The sequence below is a fragment of the Ptychodera flava genome, chromosome 7 (assembly GCF_041260155.1).
Source record: "Ptychodera flava strain L36383 chromosome 7, AS_Pfla_20210202, whole genome shotgun sequence".
Classification (NCBI taxonomy): Eukaryota; Metazoa; Hemichordata; class Enteropneusta; family Ptychoderidae; genus Ptychodera; species Ptychodera flava.
Genome location: NC_091934.1, coordinates 742,259 through 769,835, shown reverse-complemented (window position 1 = coordinate 769,835; position 27,577 = coordinate 742,259). Strand labels below are relative to the sequence as shown.

Sequence of the window (27,577 nt, the reverse complement as noted above, 5' to 3'; positions counted from 1 at the left end):
TGAATACTTTGTTTTACAAAGCTCCCCTAAAAATTGAAAATTTATTAATTTGAGGGCATTATCAGTGATGAAATCTTTGATGACACATGACCAGATATGCTTTGTACAATCATTCCTTGTTAGTTGAATTGGCAAAGTTTTACAGGAATTTGACATGAATGTATCTCTCATAAGTGGAGTCACACACCAAAGACACAAAATGGCTCAGGAGAATGCTTATCTGCACAATACCCACATTTTAAAAACATTTGGATAATAACATAGTGAAATACACCTGCAAATACCGGTACATCAACACACAATACTATTAATAAGAATTTAAATACATTGATGATCTGTAACAAATCAAACAGCTCCATGTTGGCTATCTAAGTTACAGACTATCACAAAAGACAAATGATATTGATAGCTTTATATTGATGTAAAAATGTGACAATTACATGCAGTCATGGTAAATTCTTGAACAGTTTATGGAAAATGTACTCCTTATATACAGTAGTCTCAGTACCTGCATCTTTTACAATTCTTCAGATTATTCCTGTTTTCATCTTATGCATATATTCTGACATTTGTGGAGGCGTATTCAGAAATTCTTATCAGACATCTCTTCAGATTGCCAGAAAACAGGAAATCTGTTTACAGAGTCCAGATTGTTCTTAAGTAGCATTATGTACAGGAACTGAAAAGATAATCTATGATATTCAAAAATATACAGAAAAAGAAGAAATCTGACTTTTGATGAAAACAATCAGTTTCACAAAGAGGTGTAGTAATTACATTTGGTATTAACTTCACTTTGGATGGATATATAACTTGTATCAACATTTGTGACTACATTTTACAAGATGACGTATAAATATCACAGACAAAATATGATTTATGATATAATGGACAAAGAGGCATATCTTTTATGAGATACTGTAAAGTGACACAGGCACTGAGACTTTGGCAATTACAGGGATCATGATAAATAAAAATAATAATGTGAGAGTCATATTGTAAATACATCTTATTCTATTCCACTTTGATATGTACATGAAGAGAAGCTTAATGTATCTGAGAAACGGCAGTTTTGAAAATGTTTGGAAGGTATCAGAGACATGATAAAATTAATTTCCAATAAATGAGATTATATACTTTTTGAAGATGTGATATCTATGAAACTGAATTGTTTTCTGCAAAGTAGTGTTGTAATGGGCAGCAAAAGAGAGATCCATGTGTTAGGGGGAGATGGCATTAGAAATACACAAGCCATCCACTCAGGTTTAAGTATAACCTAACAAGATTGTTTTCACTTCATCATATATGTGACTGATAAGAAGGGATAAATAACAAATACAAAAAATATGATCCTAAAGTCCCTTCAAAATGGAGTGATCAAAATTCATGGAAATGATGAATTCATTGGTTTCAAGGCAATTAAGGAGTTGCATTTTGTTTTATGTTTCTCACAGTTTGGAAATATTTAATGTATTAAAGAATTGTTTTTAAGATATTCATGTCTGATTTTATTCCCACACTTCATACAATAGTACTGGTTTATTATAGAAACCTGGAGACATATCCCAACAAAACTGGAATCATCCTTTTCCAATGAAGAGCAGATCATTCCAATGTTTGCAGGGTAAAATTATTGCACTTGGTCGCCACTGGTCACAATGGGAAGAACATTCTGTTATCTTTTGCCAAAACTTTCAGAAATAACAACCATGTAGCAGCTTAAAACAAACAGAACTGAAAGTACATAACAGGAAAAGTTATAAATGTACCAGAATGTAATTGTAAGAAATACAATGGTGTATAACTTACTTTCCAGATTATCTTCATCACTGCTTTGACCTTCTGGAGTATTGCTACCAGAAAGAAGAGAGTGGAGTTCTACTTGTTTCTGGAGAGCTTGTAATTTACTTTCAAAGTCCTGTAACAAACAAACAAGGTATATTAGAAGCCAGTAACTGACGATCTGTGCCGACCAACTGTGCCAGCACATTTCAATGTATGCCACCACTCTGCACCACCACAATGTGCATTATCAAATCACTATATCCTTTTACATAAAGTTGCTGAAAGAATGTAAAATTTTATGCTGAGACAGAAATATTGCCTTACCAGTCAGTAACGCCAAATCAGACGTGCATTGAATATGCTTAGCTGTACATATATCCTACAACTGAATATGCTCATATGCATATGTATGCATATATCAGATGATTGGTTTCAGAGAAATTGAGTGTTTAACCAAAATTAAGACAACTTGCCCAAATGGTCATAAATTAAAATTCTGTCTTAGGTTGTAAACATCTGAATGGGCTCATCTCTACAAACAACTTCTCAAATTTGATAGCTATCACATCAATGGTAAAAGAGAAAATTTTTTTTAGACAAAACATAGTGTCAATGATACATGGCTCATATCTGGTTCGATGAAGCAGGTCAGAGCGAGTTTACATCCTTCTATGGGCCTTTATGCTTGTAATAACCATAATGTCAAGTGCATTTGAACATATTTTGATTTATAGTCCATCAAACACTGAGGCCAATTATGTAAAGGTTGACAACTGTTGCACTTGACACAAACATACACACATACAATGCAGCCTGGTACATTAAATTTAGTGATACAATTTACCATACCAAGGTAAAGATGTCCTCTTGTGATATTTCATTACATGGGATTCATGTAGACAATATTTGGTAATTCGTCAAGCAATATTTAAGCGGTCATAATTACAGCGGTTACAACGTGCCCAAAACACAGCAGCTAGAATTGTTACAAAGACCAGGAAATCCGACCACATTATCCCCATACTTATGCAACTTCACTGGCTTCCAGTACATCATCGCATTGTATACAAACTTTTGCTGATTACTTACAAAGCCCTAAATGGACAAGCTCCACAATATCTCAGGAATTTAATAACACCTTGTGCCTCATCACGTGTTCTTCGTTCATCTGATAAATGCCTTCTGCACACACCTAGATGGAATCTGACTACCTATGGTCGCCGCTCCTTCTCTGTAGCAGCTCCTGTCCTTTGGAACTCTTTGCCCCTGGACATAAAAACCTCTCCTAATGTCAACATTTTCAAAAGACGCTTAAAAACTTACATCTTCCAGAGAGCATTTTCATTGTAACTCTAAGCGCCACTGAGCATTGTTTAACTTTGGATATTAGGCGCTATACAAATTTTCTAGATAGATAGATAGATAGAAAACAACTTATTATTGGCTTGGAGGTCTTCGTTGTGTTTCTGTAAAAATATCACAAACATGTAAAATTCTAACTCACAATTTACACTGACATTGTCACAAAGCAATGATCATAATATTTAATCCTGAAAAAATGATTTTTTGACCTAAGATGTGAAAAAATTGCCCAAAAAATAGAGAATGAAAATTTCACAACAATTTGAACAAATCTTACAGAGGTCAACCATAGGATCATGCATATCAAGTGTCAACGTAATCCAACAAAAATCTTTGGGAGACAATGACTTTTTGACCATACATACATACATACATACATACATACATACATACCGGTACATACATACACACATACATACAGACGCCACAGACTTCAGCTTATACGATAATCTCACATTGGTATACCAAATGTGAGCTAAAAATGTGAAAAATAGTGTCAACGACACTGTGCTCCCATTTTACACAAATCCATTCTGACAGAATGGTTACCAAGAGAAATTCAACAGGAAATCAATTTATATCTCATTGGTTATGAAATACTTCACCTCATAAGGGCTTGCACATCTAAATTTGAAAGTAATGGGATAAGAAGTTAGAATAAATTTTTTGACAAAAAATGGCAGAAATCTCCCATATAAATTTGCAAATTTCACAATAATTTCAATCTATCCTTTTTGAGTCATCCCAAGGAACCTGCAAAAGAAATTTTGAAGCAACTTGGACCATTAGTTTCAGAGAACAAGGTTTTTGTGACAAAAATGGCAAAAGAAAGGAAACAATTCTTTGAAAGAAAGGAAAGCAGCCAATCTTAGCATAAAATAAGTCAGGTACATGTGCATGGCCTACGGTACCTAAAATCTAAGTATGACAATGATCAGGTGAGTAGTTCCTGAATTCTTGATTTTTGACCATTTTCAGGGTTTTTCTACCTCATTAGCATATTTACAATGCTCACATATTCATTTGATGAATGGGACATCTACATCAAACATGAAATCACTGCCCCAAAAATAAGCTGAACAGGTGCAGCTGTTCTCACGTTATCACTGTGTAGACACACACACATATACACACACACATTATACACATTTTTACACCATATAACCTCCCAGTTGTTATACACATATGGCATATGAGAGATACCAACAGGCAAACCTAAAAATATCAACTTGCTACTAATAAATATCAACAGCTAATAATAATTATATAAACAAAAGTTAACAAGTCATCATTGATGACAAAGTCCCAACTTGTTAATGAGTCCTTTAAAGAGTAAGTCCCGCATAAATTCAAAGTTTTGCTTAAAATGAGCCATGCTATATGATTTTGCCATCCCTACTTTATCAAATAAATGCATCACCCCAAGGAAATGACACAATTAAATATTATAAAAATACCGTCAAGGACAGTGTGCTCACATTCGGTTTGAATTGGTCCATTCGAGAAATATTTAAAGCAGAAAAAACAAGAATGACAAAAGCAAATAAGGTCTCCAACTTAGGTACTGGAGGTCATCTTTAGGAACATGCATATCAACTTCTATAGCGATGGGACAAGCAGATCCTAAATGCATAAGCAAATGTCAACAACAAAAAATAGACAGAGAAGGTTTGACAAAAAGAAAAGGTGGGAGTGGGTAAAAAAATGTACAAGGGATCTGGTAAAAAAGTAATGCTACCTCGTCAATCTTCTAGACCCTACCCCTCCTGAATATCAAATGTTCCATTCCTTGGTATTTACAACCTTGAGGTTGTAAATACAAATTGAGGTTGTAAATACAAATTGAGTGTTATCATTCTAATGTAAACAGCACTTAAGTTAGTTACAGATGGTGAAATGCCTTCCACTGTGGGCGGTGATTACAACATCTGGAATTATCCTGGATCCAAATTTCTCATCAGTTCTTGTATGTCTTACATAGAAAAGTTGCAAAAATTGGTCCGCAATGGAAAAATTCACAGTAGCTTTGTTTTCTGGATCAAATTTTCCTACAAATGATACCAAATATGACAAAATTATGTTCACAGCCTTCAAAACTGTCTCACAACATATCCTGGGTTGGTGTAGGTCATTTAAGGTCACAAACTGAGAAAATTACCTAAAATATACAAATCTGGGGTTTCCCAACACTTTGAGCAGATAATTTATCTTATAACATCCCTCGGGACTTTATACCAAATTACAAAGCTATCAAACAAGTAATTTTGAGAACAAGTTTTCTTGACCAAAAATGACAATATTGTCTTAAAAATACAAATTTTTATATTTCAGGACAATTTCCACATATCTAACTATTGTCATCTCCGTACATCTGTGTACCAAGTATAAAGGCTGTCCGTCCAGGAGTTTTAAAAAGAAAATACTGTTTAAGATTTTTTAACCAAAAATGACAATATTGCTCCAAAACAGTAATTTTCCCAATTTTGTCATAATTTCAACAAATTAGAAAAGTAACACCCTTGCAAAGATCCAACCCAAATTTGACAGCGATTGAGCTGGCGGTTTCAGAGAGGAAGAATTTTTACTGAAAATGAGAAAAATCACCAAAAAATTCAGTAAAAATACAAAATTAAGGATAAATTCACAATATTCATAAAACTGTATAAGGTTCACCTGAGGTACTTGCACACAAATTTTCAAAGCAATCAAAACAGCAGTTCTCAAGATATTAATTCTTGACCATTTTCACATTTTGTAAGCTCATTTGCATAATTTTGGCAATGCAGACTTCATTTGAACAAAATCCCATCTATAGCCCAGGATGCATCCACACACCAAATACAAAGCTGAAACGCGCAGCGGTTTGCGTGTTTTTGATGTTGACGGACATACTGTACGTACATACATACATACATACATACATACATACATACATACACACATACATACAGACGCCATCGACTTCAGCTTATACGATAAACTCAATTGGTATAACCAAATGTGAGCTAAAAATGCAATATGTTGTGCGATTTTGAAGTTGGCTGCCGTTCGGGTCGTTTCGGAAATCGGAGGCATTGCCTAAGGAAATGACGTAACTAATTGAATATATGAGAGAGCGTGTTCACCATGGCCATAGTCGATGCTTAACGCTGCCGTGCTGTGGCTTCAACATGATGAGAAGTTACCCTCTTGGTGGCTGAAGTAAACGTAGCCATTCCCAGTTTAACACGCATTTTAGGATATCGTATTAGCGGCTATTTGCTAAAATTACAAGAAAGGGTCGGAAAAGAGGCATTCAGACAAGTGTTTTCTGTGATGCACATTTTCGAGTGCCTCGCATGCCGTGCCTTGGGCTTGTGACTTTGTGTCGAATAAACACGGTTCGGAAGCCAGATGTACAGTAAGATAGAATTTAATTCCTGGAGCTACTACATTGATTATGTGATTGCAATGCCGTACCAGTACGACAATTATCACCAGAAAGCGTTCACGTGTATCATCATCAACTGTGGACAAGAGCAAGAATAGCAGCAAGACTGTGACAGGTTGCCCAAAACATGTCAAGATAATGCGGGCCCCGGAGAAGTATGGCCGTGTTTACATCCACCAGGACTTGTAACCTCCACAAATGTAATAATCTCCACAAATGTAATATCAACCACAATTGTAATAAAATCAACCACAGATGTAATAAAATAGTCAACCATTAATGTAACAACCCGCAACCACAAATGTAATAAACAAATTAACCATAAATGTAATAAAACTCAACCATAAATGTAATAAACTTGAACTTGCATATGTGACCATTTGTTTATCAATGCCCTGAGTAAATAATAACTTTAATAAGACTAGTGTAATGTTATTGCATACTTTCCTGAAACTAGTTTCCTTTCCGAAACACAGAATAGAATATTTTGAGAACGCTATCAGAAAATGGCGAGGTACTGATCAAACCGTTAGATAATGGAAGTGGACCAGCAGTTCTAGACACTGATAATTACATAATAAGGAAGCATCAAAATAACTCGTCAACCAGTGATACCACACAAAGTTTACGACAGATGACTCAGAACAAATAACAGAGAAATATAAACCTTATAACAGAAACTTACGATACAAAACATGTTGACGAGAAGATATATTTCAATCCAGTAAAAAACAATACGAACACTACCTTGAACACAGTAGAACAAAATTAGACATCCTGGCATCCCTAGTGAACGAACAAACTTGAAGTGGGACAACATAGGAATACAGACAATCTATCGATTATTCCACACAATTTATCCACTGAAGACGAATTTGAGGAGATTGATTAAGAAAGTACGGCAATTTTCGAAAAAACGGCGTTAAAGGATCGTAGTGTTATACAGTCTTCCCCACTCTGGAGTAGAGACTGCACTGACACTCAGATTACAGCTGTGCCTAGCCATGGCCAGTCAGTTCTGTACACAAAACAGGGAAACGTAAAATACACTTTCAAAACACACTAAACGCAAACAATTAAGAAATGAAAAATGTGTGGAGTTGCTTTCCTTATTACATAGATCAATATTTAAGGGCTAATTCCTCAATTGCAACGAGAAAATAGATTTATTACATTTATGGTTGACAAGTATTACATTTATGGGTGATTTTTTTATTACATTTATGGTTACCATTTGTGGTTGGTGTTTTTATTACATTTATGGTTGATTTTTGTTACATTTATGGGCGATATTACATTTATGGGTGCATTTTATTACAATTGTGGTTGATATTACATTTGTGGAGATTATTACATTTGTGGAGGTTACAGGACTGAACACTGATTCAGCTGCTTTACAAAAATGATTGTAAATAAAAACAATTCAAGTACTACATCTCGTGTATGTGTGACTCTATAATTAGTAACGTTAGGAGATATCTAACTTATTCCTAAAAAGTTTACATAGTGATTGACTGAATGATAGGTTGACATATAATACAGACGGCGATGCCAGTAACAGTGACACAACGTGTAACAAAGAAATTTCATACTGTGACGTCATCTGTTCCCTTCTGCCCGACTAAGTCTCCCCTAAAATATTTTAGCTTCTTTGAGAATTTCGCAGTCATGAAACAATGAATACTGTGCTTTATATTGCTGAAGTGTAGCTGATCACTCGGTCACAGAAATACCCAGCTGAGCCGCCCAGCCTCGGGTGCCAGAGTGCCTGATATTTACATCATGTCAATATTAATTTATCTCTTCCAAGAATTTGGCTAGACATGTCTTCAAAGTCACATGTTTTTAAAATTGCCAAACTTCATGTGACATAACGCCAAACTGAAGATTTTGCGGCGAGAATACTACTGAATTGGTTTTTATGTTAACATAATCCTCAGCCGGTCCCATTTCTAGTTGTGGATCAAAATGATGTGTGTTAGACTGTGGACAATTTTCAACTTGATCTCTACTACATTTATCTACAAATGTCATGGTGTAATTCAAATTTTTGTATACAGATTTTGAACAAGGCAATGTATGTTGAGAAGTAATAATGAGGTGGAATGGCAACTCCAGACCTTGTTCATATTTTGGTAGCTTGTTGTTGTGTGTACGGTAGTGCACTAGTGTGTTGGACTGTGGTCACGATTTCACACCTAATTAAGTGCACGCTTTTTGTCAGTAGTCACGGTTACACGTGTACTTTTTTAAACCTCATAGGGGATCCGATCAGTCGCTCTGTAAACATTTCTTATCACGAGAGATTCAGACATCTGATCCTCAGCCTCAATGACACTAGCCATGGCACATGAGAGTTATTATGGGAAGTTTGATGGGAATATCAAGCCTCCTCGAATATCAGTCATATTGCAAAGACACTGCATCATTGCTATTGAAAACAGTGGTTCTTTCAGAGAAGAGCAGGCAATGCACTGCTCGCTGTGGGTGTTTCTAAGACTACATGTAGTAAGTCACTCCACGAAGGGCTTTCACCATCTCAACAAATTGGAATCATTCAAGTCATGTTTATCTGTGACCACCAAATGTCAGATAGCTACCAACCACGAAACTTGTTAAGTCACATCAAATTGTAAATTTTGATACATAATATTATATATATATGAATCATTTAACAACTGAGTGCATAAAAAATAAAGGTCACATTTCTGGTTCAAGGGCGTTCATGAGAAGACCCCATTGACTTGAGTCTATCTCAAAAATTTTTAATGTTATTTATAGACCTATAGCTAGATGCTCTGAAAATCAGTAGCCTAAAATTGATAGAGATAGTCCTGGATTCAATTCTTTAGCTTGCTCAGTTTGCAAAAACAACTGGTCATCATTGCACATCACATAGACATGACTTTCTTAGATTTTGTTATGAATTGCACCACAGTCCCTCTACAACAACTTATGACACTGTCCCTCCACAAACTGTGGAAAGGCAATGCTTCATACTACCATAGAGGTATACCTTTGTTGTACCTCATGTTTTCTTGTCAGACAAGCTGCCTATATGGCAGTATGGTCATGTACTTGCTTTAATTCTCCAAAGTATGGTATCTCACGACAACAACAAAGACAGTAGACATAAGGACATCGCAACATTGAAATTTTGTATGGTATTGGATATTTACAGCTACTGGACTATCAATTATTGAAATTACAGTGGCTTTCACTTGGCACCACAACTCAGTGTGTTACAGGGACACACTACATGAACAAAACAAACGATTAGCTTGGGTATTACGAAACATTTCAAAGTCACCCACTCATTGATTAACCCTTTGAGCGCCAAAGTCAATTTTTGTCACCTTTATAAAATAAACCCCAATCAATTTTTCTCAGATTTTTGCCAAAATTTTGAGAAAAAACTGTAGCCAATGAAATGTGATGTAAATTTGCTGCAAAATTGTCAAAAAATTACAGAATAGTTCATAAAAAATTGTAACATTTTGCAATAAAATTTTGGCGGGAAAAAATTACAGCACTCAAAGGGTTAATTACAGAAAACCAGCATGGGGCAGCTGCTCTGACTGGACTGAGAGAGAAAAAGTTGATTCACTTGATCTAAATTTCAACTATTTTTATAATTTCAGCTGAGAGTTGGAAGAACTGAAGAGGTTTTCTCAGCTAAAACTAAAAACACCACACATTTTGTTGTTTTAGCCTTCAACTGAAACTTTAAAAACAGCAGCTATAGTTTAGATAAAGTGTAATTGTTGGGCTCTCGGTCTAGACAGAGAGGTTGCCCCACGCTGGTTTACTGCATAATCAATAAGTGACACCCAAGCAAATCATTTCTATCATTTGTACAATGTGTGTGTATCACGTACCAAATCGTGGCACTGGAGTGAAATCCACTGTAGAATTGCTAAGTCGGATATGTGAAGAGGTGATATCTCTATTTTATTGAATATTAACCTGTGATTTGACATGTCTAATATCACCTAGTATTGTATTAAATTAAGTCACACTGATGAGGTCAGGCTGAGCAAGATCAATGAAGTGGTCTCAAATAAATATATTGGCTATGTCCCTGTGATTTGACAAATGTTTAGTATGATTTGACAAATCTTTAGTTTTGTCTAGTTTCGAAGTTTCAGATTCAGATTGACGATGTCAGGCTGAACAAGATCTATTTAATTTTGGGGGGATTTGTCATATAGCCTTACCTCTCAGTAGATACTATAATGGATGTTTATTTCCATGGTGCTACACATGACAGATGAGTCAGCTGGCTGGCACAGAACTGATCCTACTATAATTACTGCCTGAGAAAAAACTTTGTCGAAAATGTGCCTACATACCAGCACCATATCATGATCTATCTGATGTCACATAAGTAAATTAAATGATGGAAATACAAAAATTATAACAATGTAAAACATTCTTGTGCTGGTAAGGATGTTTTGTTGCTCGCGGTTTATATGGTGTTCCGCATCGGCAAGTCCAATCCACAGTTTGATCACCTCTAATGTCCCATGAAATGAATTTATTGAATGCATGCTTTTCTAGCTCAGCCAATTTAAAATATTTCTATTTCCTAGTCATAAAAGAAATGAAGTGTTTCAAGCCAACAAGTTGACACTTTTTGATTGAGCGTCCTTTGAAAAGAAATCTTCCACCCGCATCATCACTATCCTCCTCTAGGCAGCCATTATTGCAAAGATTACTTGAAAGGTTAACCTACTTTTCCATGAGACATTCTAACCAATGGTGATGTCTGTTATTTGATAGGAAAGGCTAGTATGCATCCATCACCCAATCACACAAGGCAACACATTCAAATGACCCCCGTACTATGAGTATTCAGAAACTGTTATTCTGTACGTATCACATGTGTACACACACATTGGGAAATTGATCACAGAACCGCTGATCTGATATTTCTGTTTACGTGATGGCGTTGCGGCCAGCCATAGAATTATTTTGATAGTGAAAAGTAGGCAAGAAAAAAGGCAAAACAGCTGGGAAATTCACCCAGCTCCCGGCATCTAGGGACAACACTGTGTAAGTCCCCCGGACAGAGTGAAAACATGGAAGAATGACTTATTTAGATGCATCAAGTTTTGGTAGTGCACTTGTGATGTTGGGGAGAAAGTCTAATGTAGTTGCAAGGCTGAATACTGATGTGTCCCTTTTGATAGTATTCAATTAATTGTTCGTAGATTTGAACTTGCCATGAAAGATATGTCAAAGCAAATAACACTTCTCAAACATTCAATGATATTGACTAAGGAGGTGAGATGGTGATGGAGAAGAAACCAATTATAGCTATGCATCAGTGACAGCAGAGCTAACTGTACATAGTGATATTACCGCTTTTAAAAATCAAGATTCTTTTTAGTCTATAAACATATTTCGAAGTCATATTTCCATGCAGGAAATATTTACTGCGGGCGAATTTATCATTTCAGCTCTTTGTTGTTTGTTGTTATCATTTTTGTCTTTGAAGTATTTAGTGAGAACAAAACTTCTGTCATTTATCTGTGGTGGAGAAGAAGACTTTGCTTGAAGCTTTTTCACACAATAATAAATCCTTTCCTTCTATTCAAACAACCAATTTAAATATAGTGTAGAGGGAACTTACTTTTCTCTGTTCTTCTAACAGCTGCTCAGCCTCTTCCTTTTCTTTCTTATACTGCAACTCCATGGCAAGAAGTCTACAAGACAAATGGGAAATTTCTTGGGATTCAGGCAAGTCATTTATGAGAAAACTAAAATGATAAAGACATAGGGCCAATGTCCCTGAAGCTACTATAGACATGGATAACAAATTAAGTATGAAATTGTCTCACAAAGATCATCCTAGGGACCTGTATACCATACCGGTATATTAAAGCTGTCTGACCAGCGGTTTTGAAAAACCAAGCGACCAAACAGTTGACAGAGCTCCACTGTGTAATGTAGAGAATAACTTTTTGTGACACATGTGTTGATGACGAGGGTGGAAATCTTTGATAGCTCATTTCATGAAAGCCTAAGCAAAAATTGCAAAATTAGCTCCAAAAATTCAAAATTTAAGATTTTATCATAATTTCAATATATTATATTAAGATCAACCCTAGAAACCTGTATACCAAATATCAAAGCTATCAGATGAGTAACTTTTGAGAAACAAAGATTTTGACTAAAAATGGCAAAAATTGAACCAAAAATACAAAACATAGGGCCAAAGTCCCTGAAGCTACTATAGACTGTATGAAATTATCTCACTAAGGTCATACTAGGGACCTGTAAACCAAATATTAAAGCTGTCTGACCAGCGGTTTTGAAAAAAAAATACCGCAATTATTCGGTGTCGCTCACATTTGATCAGAATTGGTATATACCAGTATGGGTACCAAAGATCAACAATACATATTGTTTCTATCTGTTCAGTGCAGGTAAATTCTACGCTGATGTTATGACAATGATTTCTGCACAGTACAACCAGAAAAACAACAAGAAAGATTTAAACCAGCAAAAACAAGAATGACAATAGTAAATAAGGTCTGAAACTTTAGGTACTGGAGTTCAACTTTAGCAACATGCATAGCAGAAAAAGTTAGTCCCTCTTAGTTGGACCATAGACAGTCTTCCCCCCTCTACTGTCTATGGTTTGATCTGGTCTGTTAATATGTAACAGTTCATAAACAATGACAGGAAATGACTCAAGCCTGTTTCAGACTCTGGCCATCACTCCTGCACATTTGCAGGATTTCGCTTTTTCTTACCTCATTTGCACATTTTTGACACTGACAAGTTCATTTGAACAAATTCACATCTCAACCCCTACATCTACCTGTACACCAAATACTGAGATGGTAGCTTTGGCGGTATGGGAGCCTTTGTGTGTGACGGACATACATCCACACATACCCACAAATATACAGACATACAGACGCCACTTAGACTCATCATATAAGCTCTTTTTGGTATTTATATACAAAACCAAATATGAGCTAAAAACAACAAGAAATATTTAAACCAGAAAAACAAGAATGACAAAAGTAATTAAGGTCTGAAACTTTAGGTACTGGAGGTCAACTTTAGCAACATGCATAGCAGAAAGGCAGCTAGCCCCCCCCCCCCCCCCCCAGTTTGACCATAGACGGTCTTCCTCCCCTCTGCTGTCTATGGTTTGATCTGGTCTGTTAATATGTAACAGTTCATAAACAATGACAGGAAATGACTCAAGTCAGTGGAGTAAGATTGTTTCAAGCCTGTTTCAGAATTTCGCTTTTTCTTACCTCATTTGCACATTTTTGACACTGATGTGTTCATTTGAACAAATTCACATCTCAACCCCTACATCTACCTGTACACCAAATACTGAGACGGTAGCTTTAGCGGTATGGGAGCCTTTGTGTGTGACGGACATACATCCGCACATACCCACAAATATACAGACATAGACGCCACTTAAGACTCATCATATAAGCTCTTTTTGGTATTTATATATAAAACCAAATATGAGCTAACAAGCGACTCAACAGTTGACAGAGCTCTGCTGTGTTATGTAGAGAATAACCTTTTGTGACACATGTATTGATGAAGAAGGTGGATATTTTTGATAGCTCATTTCAGGATGGCCTGACCAAAAATGGAAAAAATTCCGTAAAAATACAGATTTGCATATTTCATCACAATTTTAACAAATCTAAGTTGGGTTATCCCTAGGGACCTGTATACCAAATAACAAAGCTGTCTGACCAGTGGTTATGAAGAAGTAGATTTTTTACCAAAAACGCCTTTTTTGGCACTAATTTGCATATTTTCAACAATATCAAAAAATTAATAAAAAGACTTTCTCAAAATCATATATTTTATCCACGCAACAAATATCAAATCAGTAAGTACTGCAGTTCTCAAGATATTTGAGTGGACAGACGCCTCACAAACGGACATACATACATACATACATACATACATACATATATACTGACAGTGCACACCAGACAGATACCCATCCCAATAGCTTCTATAGACTATATTAGTCTATAGTAGCTAATAAACGAGAGTTAATTACATTCTAATTAAAGTAAACAAGACTTGCTTAAATCAAGATTTTCGTCATAAAAAAACCCAGCATATCTGTCAGGTTATAAAGAATCTTAAGCTGGTTATCTTTTGATCAGTATTAACCAAGCACATTTAACTTTCAAATTAACATTGTAAGTAAGTTCTGTTGAATAAGTTGAGACTGTACGTACTCAGAGAAAGCACACTGAAGAGACAAATGTTTGTAACTTAAGAAGTTCAAGGTCATCAAAAGCATCATGTAACACTTTCATTGCACTGTTTACACAGATTGCATAATTGCTATAAATAGCACATGAGGAATCTTACAGCCCAGCTTTACCATAAAAACCCTATCACTTTGACCACTCTTTTAATTGACCACTCTATTTTTTTCCTCAAAAAGTAATTTTATTTTATCCTTACCAAGTCAACCATAAATGGAAATTAGAACTTTCTCTATCTCTATTAATTTGACCAACCTATCATGACAAACCATTTTGAGCAATTTCTTTTAGATAACATATAGGGATTTTAGGTCACGTGACATTTGTGTTGAACGTACGCGTTCGATGCAGGTCTAGTCCGAACTTTCGTGTTAATTCTTAAATAGACCAAATAATCAGAGAAAATGAAACTGTAGTGTTGAAGATTATTATTGTAACTTCATTTTGGGAAATTTTCACTTTTGTACTACGATAAATGGCAAAGCAGCACGACTACAAACTCACGCGTACCGGCGATTTTGGCGTCCATTATGAGCGTTGTGCCGTGACCTCAAATGTCCCGCGAAGGAGATCGAACATATACCTCTTTGATAGGCTCTCAACATGACTTACTCTGATCGCATCACTATTTTTTAGGATTGGTACGGAAGTAGAGATCATGGGCTTCATTTTGAGGGGTCGAACGTAAAAATCAGCAGAGAAAAACGCAATCTGTGATCAAACTTTGTGTTTCGTTTGTGTTTTTTTGATAGAAAATCTTGATTTCCTCAAACGTTCGGCCCCAAAATTAATTTTATGATAAATATTAATTGTAATTCTGCAATAATTACGAGTCTGACGATGCGAAAAATGATGCTTAAGGCCCGTTTTAGCGAGTATGGTTTCACCCCAACTTTACATCCGGGCACTCCCAGGAATCACATACAAGTAATCGGCGCTTCGCCGCATGTTTTGTGTCAGGAGGTCTAAGCTGAGTTCCGACGTTCACGATTTTGCAGCTAGATTTGTCGGATTTCTTATCAAACGCAAGGATCCAGAGCTATATATTTCTATACTTTACCCTTTCAAACGTTATCTTGTTCGAAGTAGTTTGATTTCAGGGTGATATTTTTCGATAGACACTGTACATGTGAAGTTGTCAAGCCAGCCCTGCACTGCAGTGTAGGCATACGCACGTGCACCGCACTTTGCCGATACTATACTGGAACTGCTCACGTGCACCGCACTTTGCAGATACTGTACTGAAATTTTAGTTTCGATCTTTAGTTCCCGAGAAGGGGACTATTTTGATTCTCTCTGAAGAACAAGGCCGTAGATTATTAATTTATTCTTTCCTCATTGATGGTGTTCTGGACTTTTGAATAGTTGGTTTTTATTACTGTTTATATTTCGGACCGCGCGACCGCTGACTTCGAGGGTCTATGGTATTTCCGGGGGCAGCGTAATTTTGCAACCAGCTTAATGCAGTTGTTCATTCTATAAATGCGTGTTGCTGTTTTACGGCATAGACAAAGGGTTGAGAACGAAGTTTTTTTGATTTTTTGGAAAAGTTCTTTGTAATTGTTAAACTTAAAATCTACATTAATCAGACATATTTCATAATCATTTAATTAAAGTTGTAATCACACCAAAAACAATTAAAAAATTCCGAAGTTCAAATTAAAAAAAAAAATATAAAAAAATATTTTGTTAAATTTAAATCAAGTTCTAAGGTATCATTTGATTGTTTACGGGTATTGTTATTTATTTTTCTTGTAAACATAAAACTAAATAATTTTTTTCATGTATGCAAAGTAAACACGATGGAATATGATTATCATATTTCTGTTGATGTTCACAATACATAATGCATACAGTGATCAATGTCACAGGTATCATTTGATTGTTTACAGGAATTGTTTATTTGTTTACCTTGTAAACAGCATTCTAAATAACATTTTTCATTTATAAAAATTAAAAACCATTGAATATTTCATCAGCAATATCCGCAAAAAATTTCATCAATTTTAAATAAGAAATGCTTGAGTTATTGCAAAAAGCACTAGAAATTGCAATCCTAGTTTCCTCATACAATGTTCAAGATGGGGTCACCTGGTTGTTATGATAACTACAGGTGTCTACCATGGCATAATTTCTAAATAGGAAGCCGTTTCTTTTCAAATTCAACAGGACATATCTCTGCATGTGAACCGATTTTCATCAAACAAAATTCAATCAATTGGTCTTTAAGAGAGCTTTATTTTGATATAAAATTTATCATTATTGTAGCTGTCTATCAATTTCATGTAAAATCCCTATAACATAGAGGGCACAATAAATGACGGTTAAGAATATGTCTAAGTTGGGATTCAGGAAAGTTGCCTTTACATGTTTTAATCCTCCAAGATGGTAAGCATTTCACTATGAGCTGTCAAAAAAAGTTGAACTTTCTGATAATTCTACACTAAAATTATTTTGGCTTTGATGATTTCCTAATTAATTCAATTATTTAAAATCATATTTATTATTTTTTTCAGGAAGAATTGATAGGGTTTATACAGTACAAGAATTACATACAATGTAAGTCAAATTTTGATCAAAAATGAACAAAAAAATACCGCAATTATACGGTGTCGCTCAAATTTGATCAGAATTGGTACATACCAAAGATCAACAATAAGTGTTATTTCTATCTGTTCAGTGCAGGAAAATTATACTTTGATGTTATGACAATTTCTGCACAGTACAACCAGAAAAACAACAAGAAATATTTAAACCAGAAAATTAAGAATGACAAAAGTAAATAAGGTCTGAAACTTTAGATACTGAAGGTCAACTTTAGCAACATGCATAGCAGAGAATCTTTCTACCATGGATGTACAAAAATAGACATCCATATGGTTTCAGCAGATCTGTTAATATGTTACAGTTCATAAACAATGACAGGAAATGAACAATTAGCTGTTTCAGTTACTGCTACCACTCCCAAACATAATAGGTACCCTGCATACAAATAGGTTAAAGGTCAAAATCCTGTTATTCAGATGTGTGGGCTGATTCAGTTCACTGCCACCACTCCTGCACACTTGCAGTATTTCCCTTTTTCTCACCTCATTTGCACATTTTTGACACTGATGTGTTCATTTGAACAAATTCACATCTCAACCCCTACATCTACCTGTACACCAAATACTGAGACGGTAGCTTTAGCGGTATGGGAGCCTTTGTGTGTGACGGACATACATCCGCACATACCCACAAATATACAGACATACAGACGCCACTCAGACTCATCATATAAGCTCTTTTTGGTATTTATATATAAAACCAAATATGAGCTAAAAAAATCCTTAAAAATACAGATTTGCATATTTCATCACAATTTGAACAAATCTAAGTTGGGTTGTCCCTAGGGACCTGTATACTAAATAACAAAGCTGTCTGACCAGCGGTTATGAAGAAGAAGATTTTTTACCATTAATTTTTGGCATTAATTTGCCTATTTTCAACAATATCAAAAAATTAAAAAAAACTAGTTTCTCAAAATCATATTTTTCATCTACACAACAAATATCAAATCAGTAAGTACTGCGGTTCTCAAGATATTTGAGTGGACGGACGCCTCACAAACAGACATACATACATACATACATATATACATACATACATACATACAGACTGACGCCGGACGCCGGATGGATACCCATCCCTGGATAGCTTCTATAGACTATAGTCTATAGTAGCTAAAAATGAAGATTTCATCAAACTTCAATATATCACACTAAGACAGCCCAAAGGAACCCGTATACTAAATATCAAATAAAGGTATCAGACTAGTCATTTTTGAGAAACACATTTTTTGGCTAAAAATTGCACAAAAAATACAAAATTGCAGATTTCACTGCTAAGTGTCTTTGTAAACTTATGTGAGACTGTGTGCCAAAGATATGTACCGTGTATTATCAAATTTGCTGCAGTATTTCTGGACATATCAGCCTAATTACCAAATTTGTCAAATATGCAAATTAATCAATGCAATGCTGACATATCTCATTTTGGGCTATCAGAGCTCTGTGTGACAAACATCTATTCCAAATTTCATGAAATTTAGTGCAGTCGCTGTTGTAACAGAGCTCTTTTTCAAAAATTCCTTGTCAATGACATAGTCCTACTGGATGGACGGACAGACTTAGCATAGACATGATCAAACCTATCAGTCCCCCCCCCCCAAGGTGGTGTCCATGGGGACTAACAATTGATGATAGTATGACTTCAGCAATCACATATGCAAAGATGTTGCTCATTGACTAACTAAAGATTTAGAACAGCCTTAACTTGCACATTATTCAAATGACGGTTGATGTAGCTGACTGCCCATTGACACGTTCAAGGTCATATGGTCTATGATTGAGCCTATGAAGAGCTGTAATGGAGATACTGTTTGTTGTGTAGGGTGTGTAAGCATCAAGTGTTGTAAATTATCTACTTAGTGGTCAAAATTTTCTTAAAGTCCTATGAAAATCATTCAAGATGCTAAAATGATGTGACATTGACATTCCTTTACTGGAACAACAAGCAAAACTAAATTTTGACCTTTTACTTTTATTTCTGTAACCTATGGTTGTTAACCTTGTGTGGCCCTTGCTCTATATAATAGAATAGTCAAATAACCACCATATTGCTTTGCTGCATATTGCTAGCAATTTTTAGTCCCCACAGACACCGTCCGGGGGGGACTTATAGGTTTGGTCATGTCTGTGCGTCCGTGCGTCTGTGCGTCCGTCCGTTCACGCAGATATCTCAGACTTTTTAGTTTTCACCTCCATAGACTCCTATGTATAAGGCAGTCCATAGACTCCCATGTATAAGGCAGTCCATAGACTCCCATGTATAAGGCAGTCCATAGACTCCCATGTATAAGGCAGTCCATAGACTCCCATGTATAAGGCCAAGAAAAATAAAAATTTAGTTTCTCATCGTATTCATATTGCAAAAAGGATGCAGTGACACCACAGTTTTTAGTCCCCACAGATAAAGTCCAGGGGGCTCATAGATTGGGTCATGTCAGTCCATGAGTCCATCCATGTGAGTCCATCCGTTCACGCAGATATCTCAGACACTTTGACAAAATGTCACGTGACCTTGGTGACCTTTGACCTCGAATATACATATTTGTCCATAACTCAGTAACCACAAGTGCTAAACCTTTCATATATGGTATGATGGGACACCCTATGACGCCACATATTGTACCTCATTAATTATGTGCATATCTAATTTTGAGCGAGCCAATAGAGCCAGAGGTCTGATTTTTGGTATGTAGGGATGACTTAGCAACACAATTTTTTTGACAAAATGTCACGTGACCTCAATGACCTTTGACCTCAAATATACATATTTGTGCATAACTCAATAACCACAAGTGTTACACTCTTCATATTTGGTATGGTGTGACACCTTATGACGCCACATATTGTACCTCATTAATTATGTGCATATCTAATTTTGAGCGAGCCAATAGAGCTAGAGGTCTGATTTTTGGTATATATGGATAACTTAGCAATACAATTGTTTTGACAAAATGTCACCTGACCTTGGTGACCTTTGACCTCAAATATACATATTTGCGGCTGACTCGCAGGGTGTTTGCAAGGTTATATCTGATTGGTCGATTGTCACTATTCACAGCAACTTAGGGAGTTCATTTGTATTATTTCATTATAACAGTACGATTCTGCCAACCAATTGGATAACAGCTTCGAAATCGCTGCAAGTCGGCCCCATATTTGTCCATAGCTCAGTAATCACTAATGCTACACCCTTCATATTTGGTATGATGGGACACCTTATGACACCACATATTGTTCCTCATTAATTATGTGCATATCTAATTTTGAGCGAGCCAATAGAGCTAGAGGTCTGATTTTTCGTATGTAAGGATAACTTAGCAATACAATTTTTTTGACAAAATGTCACCTGACCTCGGTGACCTTTGACCTCAAATATACATATTTGTCCATAACTCAGGAACCACAAGTGCTACACCCTTCATATTTGGTATGATGGGACACCTTATGACGCCACATATTGTACCTCATTAATTATGTGCATATCTAATTTTGAGCAAGCCAATGTATGATTTTTAGTATATAGGGATAGACTATAGGATAGAAATTTTTTGACAAAATGTCATGTGACCACGATAATCTTTTACCTAAAATACACGATTATGTCAATAAATAAGTAACCACAAGTGCTATGTCCTTTATATTTAGTAGGATGGGAGACCTTATGACAACACATGCGTTACCTCGTTAATTATGCCCATATATAATTGTGGGCAAGCCAATAGAGCTAGAGGTCTGAATTTTGGCATATATGGATTAATTAATTAGCAATACAATGTTTTTTTTTCAAAATGTCATGTGACCTTGATGACCTTTGACCTTGAATATGCATATATATGCATAACTCAGTAACCACAAGTTCTTTACGCTTCAATTTTGATAGGATAATAGACCTTAAGATGTCACATCATGTACCTCATTTATTATGCACATATGTATTTCTTGGCTGGCCAATACAGCTAGAGGTCTGATCTTTTTTCCCGATTTAGAACCATAACTTAGACATGCCTCTTGTTTCAAATTGGGAACAATGACATAGACCTATGTGTCCATAGATCTCAACATATACACTCCAGTGATACTTTTTAATGACCACATTTTCCAGCCCCATCAAGACTAATCCTCCTATTAAAAGTGGGGACGGTGTCATTGTCAATGACTTGTTCACCATGGATCATGAATTCATTGCCATATCATTATTTACTTGACACAGACCTAAGATTCAAAGAAAGGTTGGTTGTTTTTATTTGCAGAAAATGCAGGTATTTTCCATTTTAACTGATACCAATCTGGTGAATGCATGATTGACATTCTGTTTTGAATTTTCTCCAAGTTTCAAGTATTGCTTCGAACTTTAATTTCACCACATCAGTCATTTGATTAGCCAAGGATTGTTTGAGCCGTTGGATTTTGAACAGCAATAAAAATACAGCATGTCAGTTAGGTTGGGAAGTCATCGCTTCATCGCAGTGTTTTATATTTGAAGGAACAGCTGCCTGTCAATTTACATGTATTATTATCATGTGGGTTCAACTTTTGTGAGTTTGCAATAATTAGTCAGATCTTGTTCATGTAAGTAACCTTTTGTACATTCTGACAACATGTGAAAGTCTAGAGTTATGCTGTATGGATGTAAATAAATTAGCATAAACAAGTCATCACTGATGACACAGTCCCCACTTGTTAATGGGTACTTTGATTACAAGTTCTTTGAGAGGATAGAGTCTGGTTCATTAATTGGGTCTGTGATTAAAGATGAGTTGCATGGTGGTGACAGTGTGAAACCAAATAATGTGGGCTGCCACCCTAATTACAAAAAGTCATTAAATAAGTTAATTAGTAATTAATTGACAGGATATTGCCAAACATTTTTGCATTCTATTATAACACTGACAGATTATCACATGTACCACATTTCATAAGCGATACCACTAAGTATCAATGAATTGTATTACAGCACTGTTAGATCAATATCCGAAACAAAGTTTAATAAACTTTGATGACGTTTCTGAACAAATGACTCTAATTAGGAAAGTACATTACATATGTAAATTAAAAATTAATTAACATAACACTGCTAAGTGTTTTTATTCAATATTAAAGCAATGTGAGCTCAACATCTGTTCCAAGTTTCATAAAATTTGATGATCCGTTTCTCGCCATATCAGCAAAAGTATGAAAATTCATTAAATGTGCAACTCAGCAGTTAACTAACATGATACTACCACTTATCTTTGCATGCCATAATACTACTGGAAGGTCAACATCTGTACCATGTTTAATTGAATTTGATATAGCATTACTAGACATATCACACTCATTATGAAAAGTTCATCAAATATGCACATATCTTAATAAAATGTCTGTCACATCGACATATTAAATGCGATCACAAAAAAATTGATGTGCATATGTATGACATAAGGAGTAGTACTTGTACCAAGTTTGAATGAAATCGCTTCAGGCATCTCTGAGATATCTGTGTGAACAGACGGACGCACGGATGGACGCACGGATACACAGACATGACCAAACCCATAAGTCCCCTGGACAGTCTCCATGGGGACTAATTAGTATTGCTGGCAGAAAAAATGCGGGTGCTCAATTATAAGACCCCCCTGACATTTACATCCATTTCATGTTGCTGACCCCAGGTCTTATTATGGGACAAATGGGGTATATCACATTTTGATCACCTTATGAACCTGTATACTAAATATCAAAGGTTTCAGACAAACAGTTTTGATGAAATAAATTTTTGACCAAAAATGACAAAATTGCCGTAATAATATAAATTTGCATATTTCTGCACAATTTGAACAAATCTTAATTAGGTCACCCCTAGGGATCTCATAGTATATCCCAAATATCAATTGAAAGCTATCTGACTTGCAGATTTTTAGAAGATTTTTACCTTTTTTGGACCAAAATGACATTGTCAAAAAAATGCAAATATTGCAAATTTTACCATAATTTGAACAAACTTAACTGAGGTCACACCAATGAACTGCATATATAATTTCAAAGCACTCTGACTTGCAATGTCAGAGGAGAAGGCGATTGTTGACGGACAGACGACAGATAGATGACGATGATGACAACTGAAAATCAGCCTTTTTATAAGCTCCAAGTCATTGACAGCAGAGCTACAAAAAAACTGGCTTTAATTAACCTGATGCACAATGCATTGCCACTTGCAATTTTCTTCAAAGGTACTTCTGTTACATCCAGTAGCTTTGACACTGTTTGCTTTTCCTTGTAACAATCAAAATGTTGAAATATTATATTCAATTGTATATGTTTACATTAAAACTTACATTATTTGTCACTGTTTATTGTATCTTCCTGAACTCTCTGATAGTGCAAGCTGTGTACCTAATAAATAAAATAATTAGGAGACAAAGCCCTATGGGGCTTGTCCCTATTGTATTTACTAAGGGTCACTTCTTTAGGGCCCAAGCCGACCGGCTGGGACCCTATTGTTATTGCTCGAGTTCTACTGACTTCCTCTTCTTCCTCTTCTTCTTCTTCTTCTGCAGTTTCTTTTCTCACTAGATCTCTTAAACGGCTGGACAAAACTTCTCAAACTTGCAGGGCTAATAGATGTCAATTAGTACTCGTGCACCTGACCCTTGAAATTTTGTTAGGTCACATGACCTGGCGGACATATTGGATTTTCCAAAAACCTAAAGATGGCTTCTCCAGAAGACCTAGGGGTCTAATAGATTTGAAATTTTTTGTATAGCAAGCATGACCCACGGTCTTTATAATTTGCGGCCACATGACCTTGGCCGCCATATTGGATTTTCTAAAATACTCATTTAATCTTGAAAAATCTTCTTCTCCAGAACCAAAACACCGATTAAGCTCAAATTTTACCCATGCCATCCTTTGAGTGATCTCTTTCAAGTTTGCAAAAAGCATTCTGATCGGTCACATGGTTTGGCCACCACATTGGATTTTGTGAAATCACAATTTAATTTTTAAAAATCTTCTCCAGAACCAATTCACCAATTGAACTAAAATTTCACATATATCATCCAAAGTGCGTTCTCTTTCACGTTGCGAAAGGCGTTTGGATCGACACATGGTTTGGCCGCCATATTGGATTTGCAAAAAATGTAATTTAATCTTTAAAAATCTTCTTCTCTAGAACCAAAAGACCGATTTAGCTGAAATTTTACTCATGTCATCCTTAGAGTGATCTCTTTCAAGTTTGCAAAATGCATTTCGATCGGTCACATGGTTTGGCGCCATATTGGATGTGGTGAAATCGCAATTCAATCTTTAAAAATCTTCTCCTCCGGAACAAATACATCAATTGAACTAAAATTTTACACTTATATTCCCTAGTGGTACTCCTTTTAAGTTTGCGAAACGCATTTTGATCAGTCACGTGGTTTGGCCGCCATATTGTATTTTGTATAAATCGCCATTTAATCTTTAAAAATCTTCTTCTCCAGAACCAATGCATAGATTGAACTAAAATTTTACACTCATTATCCCTAGTGGCAGTTCTTTTTTAATTTCCGAAAGTCATTTGGATCGGTCATGTGCTTTGGCCGCTATATTGGATGTTGTGAAAAATTGCAATTTCATCTTTAAAACTCTTTTTTCCAGAACCAACGCATGGATTGAACTGAAATTATACTTGTGAAAGGCGTTTGGGTTGGTCAAGTGGTTTTTTTTGCCATATTTGATATAGCGAAAATCGCAATTTAATCATTAAAACTCTCTTTCAAAAAACAACACACAGATTCAACTGAAATTTTACTCATATCTTTCTTAGTTCGAGCACTTTCAAGTTTGCGAAAGGCATTTGGATCGGTTAAGTCACCCCAATGTTCATAAGGTTGCAACTTGTAAAACCTCAACAACAGACTGCAATGCCCGCTGTCAAATTCAGCTAGCAGTCACACGAACCCTAATCTCGGCCCCTTGTGTAAGGCAACTTTGGCGACCAGCTTTTGTACGCCAGGTGACGTTGTCGAGTATACTGCCACGGAAGTGCCTAAAGGAGTGTGCCACTAGCTTTAAGGGGTGGCCGACTGGTGTGATTGACTGAATAAGAGACAAGGTCCCGCCAGGGTACAATTACTGGGGTCTACACACAGCTGATATGTGAGTGTCGAGGATCATAAATGAAGCCATTCGGGTAATTTTATATGTAGGTGTTTGAATGCATGCTCACTTGTTCATCATGAATAAAAAGAAAGATACATGACATTGCAAGGTGTGGTGATTTGTTTATGTTTCTCTATCTGACATGTATGGAGTGGCCTGGTGTGTTGTGTATCTGAGAGCATGTAGCTGATTAAAAATGTAAACAAGACCACATCAAGCTCAGCTGTTAATGTCGTAAAAATCGCTGATACAAATCTATTAAAACAACACCTTGTTTAATGAAGTTCTGCAGCTCGATCTAATTCACTGTAATTGCTGTGTGCCATTGCACGCCCAGTCTGTGAGATCGCCGACATTTACCCGATATTTATCAGCGATTTGGTGACTCTAATATCGATACTAGACAATAGTAGAATGACTTGCCCTATGCTCCGGTACGCCAGATCTGTGAAATCGTCGATATTTACTGGATGTTTATCGGCAATTTGGGGACTCTAATATCGATAGTACCGGTACACAATACTAGAATTACTTGCCCTATGCCTCGGTACGCAAGGTCTATGAAATCGCCGATATTTACCAGATATTTATCAGTGATTTGGGGACTCTAATGTGGATACTAGATGATACTAGATTCTGTCAAATCGCGGGTAAATATCCGATATATATCGGAGATTACACCACCGTTGCAGTTCTGGTCAAACCCGACTTCCAAGGACTGACTCTAACTTCGATACTGAACGATACTAGATTCTGTCAAATCGCGGGTAAATATCCGATATCGGAGATTTCACCACTTACAGTTTGGGTCAACCCGACTTTCAATGACTGAATCTAGCTTCGATACCAGACTGTATACTTTCTGTCAAATCGCGGGTAAATATCCAGTATATATCAGAGATTTCATCACATTACAGCATTTCGGGCACCTTACTGTTCTAATTAAACCAAACTTCAACGGACTGACTCTAGCTTCGATACTAGACGATACTAGATTTTCTCACATCGCGGGTAAATGTAAGATATATATCAGAGATTTCACCACCTTACAGTTCTTGTCAAATCCGACTTCCAAGGAATGACTCTAGCTTCGATACTCGACGATACGATATTCTGTCATAATGCGCGTAAATATCCGATACATATCGGACATTTCACCACCTTACAGTTTTGGTCGAACCCGACTTCAAAGGACTGACTGTAACTTTGATACTGGACGATACCAGATTCTGTCAAATCGCGGATAAATATCCGATATCTATATCAGAGATTTCATCACCTTACAAGGTTTTCACAAATCCAAAGTGTTCGTTGTTGAATGCTCCAAATAGTTCGTATGCAGTTGAAGTTGCTCTTACTTTGGACATTTTTTCTGCTAAAAAATAAATGGGTCACTTTATAAGTCCGAATTAAAATTCACTTTTCAAAAATAGCAATTGCCATTACATGTGGCATCTGCTGTCTTGACAAGCAGAATACTTGGCATTTTAGTATGTAATACACTCAAGACATTTAATAACATGCTGTTTGTTGTACTCACTTCGCTCCATATTGATAGCATTTTACAAGTCATATGACAGGATATTAAGTCACGTGACGCTGCTGTCCTGTTTTGGACAGTTTTTTTCTTAGCAAAGTTAGCCCACTGTAAGATACAAGGTGTCGAACACAACACACAGAGACAGCCCGTGTTCGATATCTAAGCGCTATACACGTTGAAATATAGTTGCGTCGTCCATGAATTAAACGAAACTAATTTATCACGACATTTTTACAAACAGTTTTCCAAACACATCAAAATTGGAAATCGGGGGTTTAGCCCCTATAATCACATTACAAATACGACGTCCGAAAACTGTCACACTGAGTGTAGCGCCAGCACCGAACGTCATTTTTCTTCATTAATATGCAAAAATAAATATTTTTGTCTGTATTTTCGGCAAGAACAATGAAAATAAAACCTTCCAATGTTCTAATGCATACAAAAAGTCACACTA

General features: G+C 36.0%; 1 protein-coding gene across 16 annotated transcripts in view; it reads right to left on the bottom strand.

Annotated features, from left to right (window-relative positions):
- The window catches only part of LOC139137831 (kinesin-like protein KIF1A), a 668,091-nt gene that overhangs the window by 425,070 nt on the left and 215,444 nt on the right, over nt 1–27,577 (bottom strand). For all 16 annotated transcript variants that reach the window (XM_070706099.1, XM_070706106.1, XM_070706100.1 and 13 more), the window contains 2 exons: nt 12,213–12,285; nt 1,810–1,918 (listed from right to left, as the gene is read on the bottom strand). In XM_070706099.1, the coding sequence (XP_070562200.1) occupies nt 1,810–1,918; nt 12,213–12,285 (182 nt within the window). The remainder of the gene's footprint in view (nt 1–1,809; nt 1,919–12,212; nt 12,286–27,577) is intronic.